The sequence below is a fragment of the Opisthorchis viverrini genome (genome assembly GCF_000715545.1).
Source record: "Opisthorchis viverrini unplaced genomic scaffold opera_v5_416, whole genome shotgun sequence".
Classification (NCBI taxonomy): Eukaryota; Metazoa; Platyhelminthes; class Trematoda; order Opisthorchiida; family Opisthorchiidae; genus Opisthorchis; species Opisthorchis viverrini.
Window position 1 is genome coordinate 306,823 of NW_008752078.1, and position 19,474 is coordinate 326,296.

The 19,474-nt window shown below is 41.2% G+C and overlaps 2 protein-coding genes across 2 annotated transcripts in view; both read left to right on the forward strand.

The window, feature by feature from the left end:
• Positions 1-7,581: 7,581 nt before the first annotated feature.
• T265_15287 (hypothetical protein) lies at positions 7,582-11,393 on the forward strand (the record flags this gene model as incomplete). Its single annotated transcript, XM_009177400.1, has 2 exons — positions 7,582-8,029; positions 11,209-11,393. Coding segments are annotated over 2 exons (633 nt in total), but the record flags the coding sequence as incomplete, so codon positions are not given.
• Positions 11,394-17,917: 6,524 nt separating this feature from the next.
• T265_10893 (hypothetical protein) overlaps positions 17,918-19,474 on the forward strand; it is a gene marked incomplete at both ends in the record, with an annotated part of 34,605 nt that continues 33,048 nt past the window's right edge. Inside the window, one exon of the mRNA XM_009177401.1 lies at positions 17,918-18,050. Coding sequence (XP_009175665.1) covers positions 17,918-18,050 — 133 coding nt within the window. The remainder of the gene's footprint in view (positions 18,051-19,474) is intronic.

Here is a 19,474-nt window from a genome sequence, read left to right on the forward strand (position 1 = left end):
TGGAAATTTCCTTGAAACACTGTGTGCTCCTTGCGAACATTGCAACAGAGTCGATGTTATTTTAGTGTTCGGTTTATTTCAGTCTACATTTAAAGCAAATTGGAAACCACGTCGAATTGCCTAAACTTTCACAATAGTTTTGAGAACTCTCCCAGCTTTGAAAACATTTGTGAGCAAATCCAACGAGTTGCATGTTAAACAGTACATAACGAGAAACCTTCTCAAATCTTGTATCTTTCGCAGTGAAAAATATCACTGGGTCAGATCACCACGTCTCAAAAACAGCTTGGCTTCTAAGCGGTTTTCTGTAGAAAACTGTAAAACGCGCGCGAGTTAATTATTAATTTCAGATTTTATAGTTGTTTTTCATAGAACGTAAGATGTGTTCATGCAATAATTTATCCATTTCAAGAGTTTTAAAATCTGCCCGACGAAAGACGAATCATTACCGAAGTCAATGACCCAGCCACATTTTACACAATTTTATTTGCAAGTGGCCAAATTTTATCTATTCAAAACTTTGTCCTACAGTTAAACCGTTTAACTTTTTCTGTACATTTGATAGGGAGAAAGTTTTCTAGGATTGACTTAAACTCTAGTGATGATGGACGTTGTAAAATACCTTGATTACAAGCATGCTATTGGTGTAACGGTAGCTACTACTGATGGGACGTACGAGTAGTATGTGGTTTTCTAATAATTCCGCCACGCTTCTAATGGAAGGTGGAATTTACTACGGAACCTGCGCTCTGCAGCATTCGTTTACAAGTGCGCGATGAATGTCTAAGAAAGTTCAGGAAGACGTTCAGGAAGACGAATATTCAGTTTTTGAAAACAAAGTGCATATGAGAGTTTTACTTTCTGGTCCAGTTGTCTGTAACTGTGTAGTTGGTGTTTCCCAACAGGAAAATCCACGGCTTCCCTCTTTTTGCTGATGGGATTGCACACAATATCAAAGTACAAACTAGGAAAAACTAGCAAACTCATCAGGTAAGTTGAAAGTAACCAGTAAGTCTCCGCGACTAAAGGAAAAGAACGAACTGTGATTTTAGGCATCATGGATAAAGGTGGATGTTTTTTGCCCCAACCACGGCGTTTCTCAACCAGTCCCTGCCCAAATGATCCCAACTAGTTCCTACCCAAATGGCGCACAAACACATCAAAATCCTGCACTAATCTCAGGCAGGGGCACAGGCGTATTCAACGGCATTTCAGAACAAAGTATGCTCTCAAGTGGTTAGACTTGGAAAAAATAAAATCAACGCTCGACACATTATGCAAATTCATTCTGGTAGTTTTCAACACCACGCAATAGTTGAAAGATACGTTCATACCACAAGTGTTCCTAAAATATTACTCAAAAATTAACTATTATGCGTTCCTAACGACTACTAACAACTAGAGAGTTTAATCAAACGCCGAGAATTCAGAAGTGAAACGTTACTTGACGCCATTTTAGCAGATACAATTCTACTCATCTGATAATTTGTTTTGTGCCTTATGCCCGTGTAAAATTTTTCCAAAGCTGAAAATTTTGGAAACGCCAATAAAATGACAGTTATGCAGCACGTTTATTTAACCATTTGATGGGTTAAAAGTTCTAGTGTCAAAAGACAACTGTTAACACCACCACTGAGTAACACGCATAGCACAAAATATTTACCAATGAAGGACGAATGAACACTAGTGTGCTCAGGTGTGCAGATAACACAGTATCTGTTCTCATCACTCTCTTCATCGGATGCAATCACATCAAACCAGACAGTCTTTAGGACAAGCAAATTTGTCCCTGTTGTGCTTCTGTCGATTAATTCAACTCAGGTGACCAGGAGTCTACTCACGGTGTCGTCGTCTTCACTTATATTGGCCAGAGGATCGAGCTGGCTGTGAATTGTATTCATACTAGACAATCAGCCGGTAAACTTATGCCTCACGCTTTCCTAGATTGTATTTAACACAATTCATGCGATACTACATTGATGATGCCACCTCGATTGGTGAAGAAACGTTTGCAATACAGTTGCCAAGCCCGGCGAATAGACAGTCGTTAAAAAACACCACGACCCCCCAGGTACAGAACTTTTGGTTGACAGGACACAGAATAACTTACGCTGCTTAGCTTTGCATTCTTTTCAACTTTTTTCTCAGTTTACCTGTACTGCATGTGCCAACACTAAGGAGCTGAACAAAAGTGGCCAGTTATCGTGCCATGATACTACTGACAGGTTGGGAACTAACCTTCAGCACATTTCTTTCTTGACACTTTAATCCTCGGCTCAAAAACGATTTTTGAGTTTTGAAATTTACTCACATCTTGCTGGCTTAAAAAAAGTGCATCTAAAACAAAATCCACGCCTGTCTTATAGATTTTGGGAAGCTCTAAATTAGTTTGCTGAAAACTTTCTACCCCCTGTTTGGAAGGAGCCCACTAAAAGTCACTGAGTCCGGTCCATTATTCTGAGAAGTTACTTCAAGGAACATTTGAACAAAAACAGTAAAGTTGAAATTGAGCGGTTGAAAAATCTTCTCCTACCATCGATCAAATAATTAAAATTTTCATTTCAGATAAAACACCTGGAAAATGTACTCTTTAGAGTTTTCCACGTTTCGATGAATCAATGTGGGAAACTGCGCGTACATTTTAACTTCTGTCTTTGCTCGTAAGTTGCTCAAGACAAATCACACACACAGTATTTTACCTTGACTTTTTCCAAACTCACTAAGAGCAATTAGATTTGGTAAGATGAGTTCAGCGTGAGTTTTTCTTTCCGTCTGGCCTTCATGTGGTAACGCTTTTTGCAGACAAGAGGTCACCTGGTGTGTTCAGGGCCTATGTACCTATGGCGTTCAGTCTTTGATTTCTAAAGACAATGCGTAGCTGCAATGCGGTTTTGTTGCTATGACACTATTGGGCGAACTTACATCCAACTAGTGGGATTTCCATCTTCAGATTATGTCATCGTGAGGTTGAATGTGTCTTCTCAACGAGTTCATTTGCGTGTCACAGATCTTGTCGGAGGGCTTCACTAAAGACCAGAAATAACCGGTCATCCACCTCGGCCGCAAAGAAATCCTCAGGGCACAATGAAAGCCGATTTATGTTTGATTCATTCACTATACAAAGGATGATAGGGTGGGCGAAACGAGACGAAACCGAAAGCAATTAAAATTTGTAAGGTTGTGTAATGTTTGGCAACAACGCGTATCGTTCCGACAGATAAACGCCTTGAAGGGATTTTGTATATCTAGCGAATTGTGCCCCTCTTTCATACATGAAAGCGGATCATTGTCTGCCGTAAAACGGAGTACGCCAAGCTAAACCTGTTGAATAGCTCGTACAAACTCATGAAGGCTTCGGACAGAACAACCCTGTAAAATCTCACTGACTATAGAATGTGACAGAAGATATCCACGCAACGAAGGCTTCGACAGCGTTGATGCCCTGAAAGCTAGCAATAAACTGCAGATCTCATTGGACTCGCAAGATTGGCTGACACTTGCAAATTTAGACAAAAATGGTGCGCTGTTACATTATTTTTTGAACTCAGTGACACTAAGCATTGTTATGTTGCCTCAATAGCAGAGGGGTGCCTGAGCCGAAGACAAGGTGTCTTAGAATATAGTACTGTAAGTAAAGTATGGCTCAGTAGCGTATGCATACGTTGTACGCATTCGTTACGAGTCCCTATGTTGTCACAATGAAGGGATAGCCAACTCAAAGCAGATGAATATCTCCTAAATGTTCTTTCGTCACTCTCTTGAAGTCTATATTAACGGTTTCCGTCATTTCCAATATCAATACAGAGGCTTAATTCGCCTTCTGTTCTGTGTTTAATTAAGGAGATTCAATGAAACACTTGGATATTAATTTAGAAAATAACTTCCTCACCGATGTAAGATTGAATAAGACCAGTTTATGTCCAATTGACCAAATTCAAGGTATGGATAATACTGAAGTTAAAATTAAGATATGATTGAGAGGTAATGTGTGATAACCGAGGACACAAAGATTATGCCTAGACGATAAAAACTACTCATAAGTTTCCTTAAAACCCTTCGACAATCCAGGACCGATTCTTCCCTTCTTGAGGTTCAGCAAGTAGGCAGAACTCCTGGGTTCATAATTGAACTCAAATTCAACAAAATTCGACAAATTCTCTCATTTGTAATCCCTCTTGGTTTGAACTGGAAACTCAACTGAATTTCTCATTTTAAATGGTCTTTGATTTGAATGTGCTGCAGAAAGCCGCTTCATGCTCCAGTTTGTATGATATTCCAGTACGGTGTCTAGACGTACCATCATCATAAACGAGAGATCCAGGTGGATTCAACAAAGGCCCTCGTTAAAACCAAATCACTGTGAAAACTGAGAATCTTTTGCAAATACTTCAGTGTTTTAAATGTAATTTACCCCTTTGGATTCGCAGAGCATTCTGTTCGTTTTGGCAAAAGAGCAATAAATATTTCACCTTCATACCATTGTTTCAAGGCCATAGCATTTTATGTCACTAGGTGCTTCATCTGACATGTGATGCCCACCTATCAAATATCATACACCCAAATGCTCTTCATCCCGTATGTCAGTCGCCCTAAACAACGACGTTTTTACCTGTACTTTTGGTATCTTCTGCGGGCCTGAGTGGGTGAGCGAAAAGTTAGCACACGTAGTTTCTAATTTTTATTTGCTTCAAATGGAGTTGTGGGACAGTGAGTATGCTGCTGGTAAAGGCCTTTTGCACAGTTAAGAAAGTTGGCCTTAGAGTTTTCTTGCTTGAAAGTGTCATCGTTCTTCCGTTACTATTATTAGTAACAGTATTCCTCCGAGGACCACTTGTATAGCCGGTTTTGACGTGACAAGCGCCATCTCAGAGAACATGAGCACCTGTCAATCCGCCGAAGGCGACTACTCAAAGGAAACTGATTGGATGATAGGGACTACGTTTAGCTCCTGGAACGGAAAGTAAACTGTCACTGAAAAGTTTTAACTTATTGGTGATTGCGACCAACAATCCTTTCGGAATAGTCCGTAAATCCGCCAACACTTGTTCTTGGTTTAATCATTTCATTCCGTCATCTTGTGTTTGAGCCTTTCGTGTGCCGTTTTCTAGCTCTCCTTTAAAAGCTGACTGCTGTCAACACACTTCCTAGCTTGTTCTCACCACACATAACAACTTGGACTCAAAGTATTGAGAAACCCTTTCAAAATTGATTGGGACAAAAAGAGGAAAGTTGCCCTCGGAGGTTTCCTTTCACTTGATAGGCAGATGTAATGGAACAACAACTAAAAACATCTCGACATGCTTCGCAGGTAAACGCTTGCTGACACCTGGGGTGCAAACAACAGACAAGACATCGTACGTTTTCCGGAGAGCGTCCTACCTGAACTTATACGTCACTTGTTGATGAATCTCGTGTTTTCGTAAACATACTGCTACCTGTAAGGTTGACTACTGAGGCTCTGGGTTTGACAGGAACATATCTAAGGTTAGGCTTGGCCACTAAACTGAAAGAATTACAACTAATGCACAGATTATTTCTTTTGTTTCCAAACTTTGACCCATCAAATTAGATCGTACACCAACCATAGCGCAATACAGAGTAGGCAAGAGATAACCGACTTTTCATCATAGATTAGCTTCCCTTACATGACAAAATTTTTGCATTGAAAAATTCCCAAATCTCCTCACACTACCAACAGTCAATCAGTAGCTCAAAGGAGAACAGTATTTACCCGGTGATCGAATATTCTATGTGTGACTTTGCTTTAGGGGCCAATCAACACGTGGGACTGAGTGATGTGGATCCCATAAATGACAGATGAGTACCGCTGAATATTGTCTGGCTGGAAGCTCATCAAGCTGCTGATCGGCCGCTTGTAACCAAACCGCTAACCGCTTAGACTACAAGTGGAAGAATGAAGGCCTTCGCTGTTATTTATTGGAAAACACCAAATGAGCAGTTACAAACGATTGGACAGTGAAGCAAAACTCTCACATGCATCTTGTTCATAAAAACTGTGTAACCGTCTTCTTTTAGAACGCGTCTTCCTTAACTTTTCGGGATGCTTAATGACTATCACTCAAACGTAAACGAATGCTACAAAGCGATCCCACAAATTCCGTAATAAATCTCACTTTTCAATAAAAGCGAAGCAGAGATAACCACATACTACTCACTGCTTCATCAGTAGTGTCCACTGTTACACAATTAGGGAGGTTGCGGGTTCGAGTAGATTTGGAGTTCGTCAGATCCACAAAGCTGATGGTTCCCAACAAGGATTGGTAGCCGTACACTGCTTCTCGGCTTTCCATGAAAGACTGGCTCTACTTACAGGACAAAATCTTTCTTCCAAGTTCCCAAATCTCCTCAGACTGCAAAAATAGGTCAGTTTCAGGCAACTGCTCAACCCTTAAGGTACAAGAATACCACTAATTAAAAATTCAGTTTATTTCTCCGCATCAACTCAATATTTATAAAAGAACTCCGGCTATAATGTGAACGTGCCACATTCAAAATATTTGAACTGTAGGAACAATTCAATCATTTTTTTGTATCCACACGGACATGAGAAACTAATTTACTGAATTCCTGTTCGAATTTTCCTCAATTCAGTTTGTATATTAGCAAAACATTCTCTTCAGGCAGAAAAACAAATCAATATTTTGACAACTGAGTAAAAAGTTACTCGCATTCAAAATGCGTTCAACGTAATTTGTTTGAAGAACTTTCGTGCGACCGAAAGCATAAAAACAACGTGAATTTAAAATGGACGCGTGACTTACGCCTAAGCTCATTCTGCATAATTATTCGCAAGATGACGTACCATTAAGGAAAATGCAGCTACGGTGGAATTGAGTTACCGAGTGGTTGACACTGTTTGCCAAGTTCTGGTAGCAACAATTTTGGGTGCACAGCTTTCCAGATGTAACGTCACGGATGCGCGTGTACGGGAGAAGCGTTACAATGGCCTGGAATAGTGAATCTATGAAACCGATATTACGCACATTGTTTTCTGCTGAAAAACATTCAACTACACGATTGTACTAGGGAAATGCATCTCAGTGCTCTACAGAGCGACTTTGGCTTCAGATGAATAGCTCTCAGGAATCTGGAAACAGCACTTCTGCACTTTGAAGGACATTTTACTACCTACGAATCCTATTAGCACCGTTCAGGCGAGTTTAGAAGAGAAAAAATTGGTGAAAACAATCGCCGGGAGCAGCAGGGAAACCTTCAAAGGCAATTCTTGTCTTGGAACACTACGAAGGTGAGAATTCACAATCCCGGATCACTAGACAATGACAGAAGCCATACTTAGAAACACTACAGGATTTTTATGCGCACACATCTGGCATCTATATTTAGTCTTGTTGTATCCTTTTTGGTCAACCTACAACTGATCATAATATTTTCCTCTGTCGTTGGAATTTGCTCTTTATAAGTATCCGCCTAAATAAATTGAGAATTGCTCCCACTAGTTAAGTCTTGAAAAGTGAAATGTCTTTCTAAATGTTCTGAATGCAATACTTTATCTGCATATTTTATGACGTATTCTTCACCCCGAATCCAGTACAAATCTCGATGCCCTCAGTTGCTCAGCTGGGATATCCGTTTAACTTGACGTGTGTTGTCCACCTGAGGAAAACCAATGCGGTCTTTGTCGCCATCGACTGGTTCCGTCCTGAGCATAGCTACGACAATCTAATTCAGTCTCACACTCATGGGCTTCCTGGCCTCAGTGGTTTGCATGAATCAACCATGAGCTTAGACACAATGTCCAACAATCAAACCGCATTCATGATTCATTGGTTTGCGCAGACGTTTGTCCAGCTGACCAACCGCCCCTCGCTTGGAATACGAGTATACAAACAACTTCTCGCGGATCCTTTGAAGTCGTACAAGAGTGAAGTAGTGTTTGAGTCGGCAACTGTCTCATCTCTGGACGCTGGATTTTACGAGTGTCGAGCTTATGAACCAGTCAATCGGGGAGATGTGCGAATTTTGGACAGAGCGATTGTTTATGTCGATGGTAAGTCGCTTTCCTTTATCCACCAATCTACTTCAAACGGTCACCTTTACGCAAAACAGAGGAAATTGTTGTCTTGAAAAAATCGGCCAAATGATGCCTTTATCCTGAATGCTGCTCAACCCTTTAATAGTAGAGGAACAGACGTTACAGCTAATATGTGAGCGAGCACAATATAGACGCCAACTCCTTCCTTCGAACCTCACTTTATATAAAGTCCGAGTGACCAGCTTTTCTGTTTGCGTATGAGTAGTTTCGGAATTGGAAAAATTCTCTTCTGAATTACTCTAACATCGACATTGCTGAATGGAGGAAAGCTCCTCGTTGAAAAGTTCTTCATTGGCAGACGGTTAGAATTCATTAGACACGAAAGTAAATGTCTCATGTGCACATTATTTTTTTTTAAAAAAAACTAAACATTCGCTTGAACGTTACTGGATATTTATTGACTGTTACAGATTATTATAAAACACCACAAATCGATTCCACAATTTCTGTAATAAAATTCACCTTCCATCAGATGCGGGGAGGGAGTTGGGACACCAGAACATAGACTATTCGGATGCTTCATCGGTGTAATACACCGTTACACTTGCATTTCAGACATCCATGACGCGATTCCTGAGCCTGTGTCTTGTCGATGATCTTGAGCAAGAGAGAAACTCTTCTCCAGTATCATTCCTATTGAGCAAGGACTAAGCTTATATCGTGCCAATACTGCATACAGGCAACCATCGATTTTTAAAACTTTCACTCAAGAGTATAAATAGATCACACACCCATCGAAACCCATCGAAAGCCAACATATTAAGGCTATTGTTTGCAATACCACTTTGTTCATCCGCACCACTGAAAATCGCGATAGCAGATTAGGCAAAAAAAAAACAAAAAAAACTTCAAATGGTGCCTGGAAAAATGTTGCCCTCAAAGGAACCTCAGCTGAAAACACACTTTGGTATCACTTACTAATACACAGGCTTATCGTACAGTGACCTTTTTTGAGTACACTTCCAGGGTCCGCTATACAGTGACCTTCAACCTATGAACATACATTGACTTTACTTGCAATCTGCATGCAATATCGATCGTGTGAAAGTGTAAAACGCTGAGTAAGTGAACAGACCCCTAAGAAGGGTTACCCATCACCCAACTGTTCGCTATCATCAAGGAGACCTTCGGCCCGGATTACCTAAGAATTTCTGCACCTTGACCCTGGGCAAGTACACCAACATTCTATCGCATGATGTGGCGATAACTAAAATGCCCCGGTGGCTCTTTGCTACGGAACGAGGTGTAATCAGCGGTCTTTAGTCTAGTTTATTAAACTCAGTGGAGCTTCTTGGCGAAGCTGCCACCCGTGTTCATTGACCGGAGTTTCATTCGTCTACCACTTTTCCCGGTGCGGTGTTTTGTGCAAATCGTTGATTCAGCTGTATTGTTTGAAAACTAATTTCTTCCGTAATATGTTGTTCATTTGGAATTCGCGTGAGTGTTATGGGTAAGAAACATGTGACATGTCTGAGGTCAATAAGTTCCGAAGGGTGCCCAGAGAAAACTGATGCCAGGGACTTCGCAACTTAGAGAAGACCGGTTGAACAGAGTGTACCATTCTCCAAATTACTTTTTTCTCAGCTGTTCAAGGGATAGACAAAGGCAAACAAACCGGTCTGGCCAAGTTGACTTTTGTTTCAAAGTAACAGGTGCAGTCTCATGCACTGCTCTGAGTACGGTACACTTTCACAGTGATTTGAGATAATAAACGAATTCCTCCAAACGGTGTTTTTCACTACAAAATTAGTTACGGTTAAGTAAATAACCTATTGTATGGACAGAGGGAAAGGATTGCTTAACAGTTAGCTTCTAAAATGGACAGTTTGGCTAAAACTAATGGAGCGTGGCAAAATCATCAGTCTGTTGCTAAATTAGGCCATTGAGTACATAGTAATAGGCCCGTAGCGTATTTAGCATTGCCTGTTATCGGTGACCGGCACATTGACTTTGGCCAATCTATTGCTGGACAACCTACCCGTTAATCGGAACGACCAATCAATTCGGAACTCGTCATCGTACCTTTAAAGTCCATGTTTTAAACTAAACTAAATAAACTATGCACATCGCGCCAATATTGTATTCCTCAGCCTCCATACTGTCATAAAAATGTCGCCGACTCGACTACCACTGTGCTTCAATTCCTTCGATTTGACTGACATTCATTTACTGGAATTTTCATCCTGATGAAAAGATTCAATTTGAGAATCAAAAACGTATTTTTAATTGTTTGCAAACACAACGCTCAGATCCACCCAACAATTTCACCTTCTTCTGTTTGAGAGAGAAAAAATCACACGTAGGACAAAAAGCAGGTTGCGGGTTTCTCATATCTGTCATTCATTCAGACCTCTTGAGATAAAAACTGTCATGTTGTGGTCAGATTTTGAAAGACCAATAGCATGCTCCAAGTCAAACTCGAATATTTGTCATAAAGTCAAACAGACTCACCAGATTTTTTATTGCTGCAGTTGCACGGCCAATGCTGCTAACAGGTTAACCGGGTTTAGATCATGTAGCCGAAGGTTCCAGAAATCACGCATCCTCGTCGACCGACTGTTGAACCCATTTCCGTTCGAAGAGATCCTGTGAGATATCCAGTAGAGCTCAAAACAATTCGGTATTCCGTAAGTACCCAAATCCAGTTTTGTTGTCCTCAAACTAAAGCGCGATTTTGTGGGGAAGTTCAGTAGTATGGTTTGAAAAGTTACTTTTGTGTGCTTCCCTCTTAGAAACACTTATCCCCCATCAAAAGCACAGTAAATGGCCCATTATTTTGGTATCTCTATTCGGAAACCATTTTGCACAAAATCAAGTGAGGCAGTTGAACCACCAGGCACCGAAATGGAAAGACAGAATACAGAATACATTCAGCTGAGGAAACTATCTCCATGACGGAGTGTTCTTGGAGGAAGGCGAAATTCCAAACCTTGAAGAGTTGTTGCTCCTGTTTGAGCGAAACCCCAACTTACGGCCTCATTTTGTTAATGGTTCAGCCCCCTCGTGTTGCATTCAATGCATAAGACGGAGAAATTTTACCTCGTTTTTCAGGTGAATATATTCTTACTGTATTTGGATCTGACTGTTAAGTGCAAGAGTTGTCATTAGCTCTCATTTCCCCCTTTCAATGTCAGTGCACAGACCATTTCCCTATAAACAAAGGGATACGGGAGATTGGCCCGAACGGGTGGGTCGTCTGCTAGCCTTACACTGGAAAATATTGTTTGACGATTCGGACAGGCGTGTTCACGACCAATACACACAAAATGATGTCGCCACGAAAAATAAAGATGGTTATCTGCCGCTTGGCAGTGATTTCAGTGAGTCACATGTCTTTGATCAACGTTCTTTTGTTTTATTACTTATCGGCTGGAGGGAGTAGGAACTGCGAGTGCAATGAACCCAAGCTACGCTAAAAGGCAGAGTGATGGCGGCCCGCATGATGTAAACAGGCGATGTGGAGAAACTTGGTTTGGAAATCTAACAATCGCGGCTGTTGTAGTATTCATATTACCTTTCAATTATGACGATATTTCTCCGTTCTCCACAAATTACTCATGATCAGACAGGTCATTTTATTCAATTAAGCTCAACCGAAAAAAAGCATAGCTTTGCAAACCTGACTGGTCTGAATAGACTCATGTCACATCATTCAACCTACCACCGTAGATTTCAAGGAGTACACCAAAGTTTTTTCAATGAAAGCTATTCATAAGTTTACTGAAAACCTTTAACAGCCCAACGGGTTGACACAGTATCCAAGTTTTCACCGAATTTATGTCCCACTTGAACCCAGATAGTACGTGGTGTTTGTGAAATGTGCTGATTTGCAAACCGGTTTGGATTTAACGGACAATTTCAACGGGATCCCATATGGATCCTTCATTTACACAGCTGAATGTGATGCACAAAAGCCGCCTCAAGTTTCAACTGGTATAAGATTTGGGATATCGTAGTATATTTTCATGGAGGAAAACTACTTAAAAGGTTGCTGAAAACCCTGTGACAGATGAGATTCAGCTGAGTCCCCAGTTCAAACGAACTTGGTTCTTAAATGAGTGAAAACCTCAAACAGCGTACAGTTTGTGTACGCAGCCACTTCCTTAAACTACTATCTACTAATATCTCTGTTTTGTAACCTTACTGTGTTTGCAGAGAATGCTCTTCCGCTGTTGAAACTCATGGGGCTGGTTCTCAATCCATTCATACCGAAAGGTTCCTGTGCAGTGCGTTTACCGTTTGAACAAGATGCACAGCTCATGATATGACGCCTTAATGCATAAATTGCTCCTATTCCTTTTCACTTTTTAGAATAACATCTGAAGGTTAGATGCGTGGTATTATTGTTGTTTAAATACGGACGGAACAAGTGGGGAGTTCGCTCCCTTGTCGTCGTCGAGCTAACAGCCAAGCATAAATCAGATATAAAAAATCGTTTGGCTGTAGAAACCTCTCGGTGTCTAACTGACATGATGCCAGAAAGAAGCATGAGGGCTAGGATACTGTCAGATTACCCAAGCCTAGACAGGGGAAGTCGAGATGCAGAGGTCGGGTTCGAACTACGGACCTTCCGGCCAGTAAACTCGCGCTCTTGCCACTGAGCCATCTCGCCCCCAAAATCCCATACTACGGAACGAAAGATAGGGCGATCCCATCAACTTGAAATCAGTCATTCGCACCGGCCGAAACAGTGAATGATCACTAGAGGTGGATTAACAAACCATATTCTCCTCCAACTAGGATTTCCGGATAAATTCAACGTTTTTTCGTTTCTCATTTTTTTTAACTTTGAGTAGTTTTCTAAATCAGGTTTGAACGCATTCTCTCTGCTCAAAGGCACTCAATTTAGCACAACTAGTAAACTGAAAAACTTTCTCTAGCGTATAAGATGCGATTTGTTGATTTTTATTACGTTTACACTACATACATCTTATTGCAGGAGCTACGAAGTATGTGGTCATATCCATAAGTCCAAAACTCGCAAGAGTGTTCAACAGTTTGAAATGGGGTTATTCAATGCCATATGTCTCACACGGTAGTCCCGTACATGAAACCATTGAAAAAATAAACAGGGAGGATGACAACGCATTCAGAGTGACTTCCCGACTGGATTTTTAGAGGTAATATTCTTTTCAGAACCACGTTTCCCCTACCTAATCCAGTTGGACAGCTTGAAGTCATGTCCCACAAAAGCCTCCTGACCCATTTCATCTAATATGTGTGTGTGCTATGATTCGTTTGTTCACAGTAAGGCACTCGAGCAAACCTCCTGGCTTCACAATGACTTACTTTTTTCCACAGGTTCCCCTTGGTCGGGCAGATTGACAGCAACTTTGCAAGAACGGTGGCAAAAGAATAGCAAGAAAAGTACAAACCAATCCCCCAAACCCCAGATGATGTACACGCTCCTACTTCTTACCGTCGGTAATTCTTACAGAATATTGTTTATTTTTTATGAACTATATGGATGAGTACTTTTATTTCCAGGCACAAATTATGATGTGTACATAAAATTGTTGAAAGATGGTGAAAGTTCTTGGGCCATTCTTCCGTATCTTTCTTTGTCCGGATTTGTTACCATGTTGAGGGCTAACTGGGGATGAGAACTGAACCCCGAAACCGTAGGCAAGTAATCGTTCCGGACTTAGTTATGATATACTCAGTCAGGTTAAACTTGAGTGAACGTACGTTTGACAAAAAGTTACTCGATGTTCATACTGTGACTATTTTTAAAAGAAGTCGATTCGTACACAAGCCAAACTTGAGTAAATGATTGGCTGGACCGTGTCACGTGACGAATATCCAATGGTGGTTGTGATATGAAACATGGGTATGCAAGATGGCGGACGTATTCGTGCAACAGCAATGGTGGCGGTCCGTGCTACTCCCGTGGTTGATCTTGCTGAGGCGTTCAACGAAACGGTTGGTTTGGGGCTATTCCCCATTCTGACATCAAGTAAATCTCCAAAATTATCATGGCATCAGCGGCATGCGAATTGTTCCAAAGGGTCCGAATATCAGATCCTCCACTGCTCACATGGGTATCGGCTTAGCAGCAAAACCGAGTCACGAAACGTCCAGAAATGCCGCACAGTTAAGGTCAGACCACAAGTTCAAAGGTGCTGAACCAAGCCACAGTGTGACTAGACAGTTGGATGGACGAGTTTCGGTGCTCGCGCGGTCGCCTTTACCTGACGTGGATAATATATATGCGTGACTGCACAAGACACTATGCAATTGTGCACCGAAAAGTACGCACAATGCCTTAAACTGAATATTTGTCTTGTACATCCAATGTAATAGTTCATACCCAAAAGGTTATTAAATCCTGGAAGAAGTTGAAAACATAAGCATTCAACTATTACCGGAAAAACAAATCAAAACTCATAAACTTCACCGATCCTGTTACATTAAATATCCAAAAGAAACAGTGACCGGCTTGGTGACGTCAAAGAAGATGATAAATTCCCATATATCGTATAGGTGGAAACTTACGATCACTCGCCCCAAATCTGGGTGTGCGGAAGTCACAGATCCGTGGAAGATACCTCGCACCCGGGGTTACCATAATCATGCAACGCCATGCCCGGTTGGAGTACACCACAGTCGTTTTTTACGTAACAACACAAATGAGCTTGACATCATATCACGTAGTCCAGTTTTTTCCGCCAAAACTCGTGAAGTAACAGTCTTTCGTCGTATCCTTCTAAACTTTTGATCGGTTTAATGCGATTTGTCCTTTTTGAACAAACCTAGAAATTCTAATGTTCCAGGACCCCTCTACTTGTATCTGGAATTTTGCGAATAGAGGAACTCTCATCCTTGTTGAGTCATATCAAAAGAGCGTAAGTAGACCCGTCATATGACCCAACAGTTAGCAGAAGATAAGAAAATGGGGATAAACTTCACTACGCTGAGGTAACATCCATCAGTCCTGTGGATTTTCTGGTAGCCGGGGATCCCTCTGACAGTTTGCGTGAACGAAAGGCTGCTCAAGTGAGAATTCTTGTTACAAATATATGATCCATTTTCGGGGAAGCCAGCTGAAAAAGTATATTTAACTTAATCTTTCCTTTTATACTATTTATTTAATAAACTACAATTGACTGTTTTAGTCAAACGTGGGATCGTCACAGAAACTTAGTCAGCTGGAGTGAGGCACCCTCTAAGGTTGACAAGGGTGTACTAGCCTCGTAGCAAATGCTGAACCTTTTAACGCCAGAATTGTCTGAAATCTAGCCAGTAAAGAGACAAACTTGACACTTCTCCACACCAGCATACAGATGCCTAAAATGTTTTCTCCACTAGCAGTGAATCAGAGCATTTTTTGCCAATACGATATTTGTTTTTATCAGGAAGGTCAGATTCCTCAAAGTAATCTCAGAACGCCCATAATCTACTGCTTCGCCAAAATCTCAACAGGAGAGCCGGCAAGCATGCAGGACAGTCAACCATTCAATCAATTCAGCAAAAGCTGATGAGTTTCCAAGCAAGCCAGAAAAGCACGACCGAATGTGATCAGCGTTCAGACATGTCATAGAGGCACAATCGATGTTGACGGTGTTCACTAACGCCTATTAGACAGCCCGGATCAACGTCAGAAAGTCCCCTTTAAATAGCGTGGGGCCGTTGTAACTTTCGCACTAGCACGCACTGACACTCTCGTACTCGCTTGTTCGGAATATAGCAATGTTCCCTTCTGTGAGACTTTGTCTCCGGTGCTAGGCAAGCGGGTTAACGCACTGACACTCTCGTACTCGCTTGTTCGGAATATAGCAATGTTCCCTTCTGTGAGACTTTGTCTCCGGTGCTAGGCACTGAAGCGGGTTAGCAGCAGATAAAACAGATCAGCGAATCAACAGGTATAAAAGTTTTACTTGGGCAAAGTAAAGAAATTGTGTTAGACTTTCTTTATGAGAAAGTATGCTACGAATTACTTCAACCTGCTTCCAAATTAGTTCCAGAAGAGATTGCGTGTTCTATAGAGGAAAACTCAACCGGAAAACTCAAGGAGACCGAATATTTGGACTCACAAACAACGAAACAAGGAACTCCTTGGAGGCAAATCAATAAAGGTCACAACGCAGGACTGGAAAGGACAAAGGTCACTCTAGCGTCGATCAATTTACGACGGCAGGGATGCCAAGCTCAAAAGTCACGTGGGCATCGGCGAATGGGGACACAGGACAACGGAGCAACCAATGGAATCGCCCGACCGAACAACTAAACGCTAGCAGCACGTATATTAACACACGCACAACACTACCCAACGCACAACCAGCAACCCACCGCTACGCACTACTACGCTCCACAATAACGCACTGATGATGTCACCTCGATTGATGATGAAACGTTTGCAATCAAATTGCCCAGCTAAGTGAACAAGCCAACGAGATTGCATGTTTTGCTTGGAGACCTTTGAGCCACTGGTATGCATACTGAGATTCTGCCACATCCTCATGGAGGATCGAACCCACACACGACCGCGCTAATTGCCCAACAAAGGATCCCACAAAACTACGCATAGGGTCTAATTAGGCTCAGTGATAAGTACCAAAATATGTGGGGAGCTGTTACGCAGCTTCTGGTATTGCGAAAACAGGCAAAGGTATTGTAAATGGAATCACAGTCATTAAAATTGCCTGATCCCGCCCATCATTTTGAATGCTGTTTTACTTGAAGCTTCAACTCCGGATTTATTTCAACAAAGTCAAGTGTGGTAAATCTGGTTCCGTGAGCTGCATTCAGAAGTGAAAGCAGACTACCGCTTTATGTACTTTAGGACGCGTCGTAGAGTCCAACCTCGGATATCCATGACTTGTTGCTGTCCAAGACTGAATTCTGGTTTATATACCTTACAAGGAAAAGTGCATTTAGGCGGTAGCTTGAACTAGGGCTATCGATCGATGCGGATGTCTGACACATTCTCGACTGGCCCAGGATTTAAAAGTGCAAGTTTCCCTGCGTGACAAGGCCACAGTGACCCTCCAGTGAAATGGTAAACCACAGGAAGCATTCAAATAAAATTCGGATACCTCGTGCGAATTTGCAGCCCGTCTCCATATGAATTTCAATTTAGATGATACACGTACTGCTATGCTCGAATGATGGCCTACTTTTTGTCTGTTTTCCTCAGAATCTGAGGAGATTGTACTGACAGGTTAACAGTCTTGAAAACAAACAATCGCCTGCAATTGACAGGTTATGAAATCGCCTGACGATAACAATGTCGTGTGTTTTTCGTGAATAAAACGAGTGGCTCGACTAGTTCATTCCTAAATGCAGCATAATTAGGTTGCTTAATTATTACAAAAGTAAAGTATACGATGAATCTGCTATCGGGATATCTTAATACTATTTATAGTGTTACACCCTATTACTCCCTTAACGCCATGCGCGCACGGGAAAGCCAGTCTTTCTTATAAAAACGTTTCACGTTCAGTTAGAAAGAAAAAGAACAAATGTTGAGAAATTTCAAAAACGGTTGTTTAAAACTCATTTCATTCGGATTGAACTAGCATTTGAAAACAGTCACAGGAAGGGTGCCAACTTGAAATAATGCTCAAAATAGCACGGGAATTGAATAAACATCATTGACATATCGGTCCGGAAGGATGCTGAAGCAATGGTCTTGAGTGGTCAAAGTTTAAAATTTGACTAATACATTAAGAGAGCATCAGAATAAGGGTTTGAACTTTTCCACCAGAAATGACCGGCCTTTAACAATACGAACGGAACTAAATGAAAATATGGTGTTTTCCCTTCTCATTCGCAGAAGAGGTTTTTTGCAGAGATAAAACATCTCTGGAAGACCAGTTTTGATCAAGTACACCTGATCTATCAATGAACACTGTGATTTTACAGTACCATTGTCCCACCAAGACGACGCGGTTCATCCCTGTTCTTGTACAAGCAGGTTTAAAGGCTAGCTCCATCCTCCTTGAATGTAGTCAGAATGAACAAGACAATAACCCAAGTGAGTCTGTGAAATATCAGACCTAGTTCACTTTTAGATATACCTGCTCATGAGGTACTTGCTGGCTGTAATCTCAAGGAAGCTGATCCACTAAATCAGTGAATTTCAACAGAGATTGATTGTTACTGTTCATATTGAGGTACCACCTATATATCAGTGTTTTTTACCACTGTTGGTCTAATCTGTGGTTTAACCACTACGAGTCTGCGTGGCCCCTGCTGTGCGGTCGCAAAAAATCAGTGCTGAACAGTTAAAATCTGTCTATGATGATGATGGTGATAATGATGATGATGATGATGATGATGATGATAATGATAATGATGATGACGATGGTTAGCCCGGGCGATGAAGGCTGTCAAGTTCTCCCATCCAATCAGTATCCTTAAATTATCCTGATCCTCTTAAGGAATCTGGTTATTATCCGTTCCATAAATGTCTTCCAATACAATCGCACTGCAGACGGAGTAAAGCGCCCCAAATGCTTTATTCGTATGCCAAAGTTGTTTGAAGGCAGCAAGGCCAAAGCACCTGGCAAAATATAATTTCATATACGTAAGTTGGAAAACCAGAAGATGAAAGACAAGATAGGAAGAAAATGAATCCCTTCTGGTTTAGTCCTTGGCCTAAAATCTAAGTAATATCCAATGAAAATATAATTTTTTTCAGAAAGTGCGGAATTTTCAAGCATAAAGCCAGATAGGTCTGTGCTGAAAATCTTGGCAACACGGATCTTTTATATCGTCTCTTTCAACAATCTGCGTCTTTTGGAAGCCCAAGAAGATTCTGATTCTTGATCTTTCGCTCGGAAACATCCGATAGTGTTGTTAACAGAAACTTAGGATTTTATGCAGAAACATGTTACTGACTCACACCTTTCTGTATGCAGATGATAAATGTGCACGTTTCACGGCGTGTAAATCAAATGAACAATTTTTAGTTCCAAGTGCAATTTCATTCCTACGTGTCAACGATATACAGTCAATCAAACAGCAGGCTTTCGTGCTTGCACATTCGTACGCATCACCTCAGCTGACCAATTTATTGATTGAATCCATCACTATTCTGATTGGTCAAAATCACAAGATGAATGCAGTCTGCTTCCATAGAATGAGTGCCCGTTCTCTTTCCCAACTTTTTCGCTTTGAAAATTCAAATGCATTCAGTATGTTTATCTAATCCACATAGGAGGTACAAAAATCACGGAGTGGCTGACTTGAATATTTAACCGGTCACACGTGATTTGAGCCTGTAGAAAACTTGCATGTGCCTTGTGCATGCTACTCATGATCGAAGAAAAATGCATGAACATAGGTCCAACGTGATTCGGCGTTTCGACTAACAAAATTTAGTTTATCTCAGAAACAACAACAGAATTTACGGCGGCTGGGAAAATGTCAGACTGATATTCAATTTGTGCATATTTC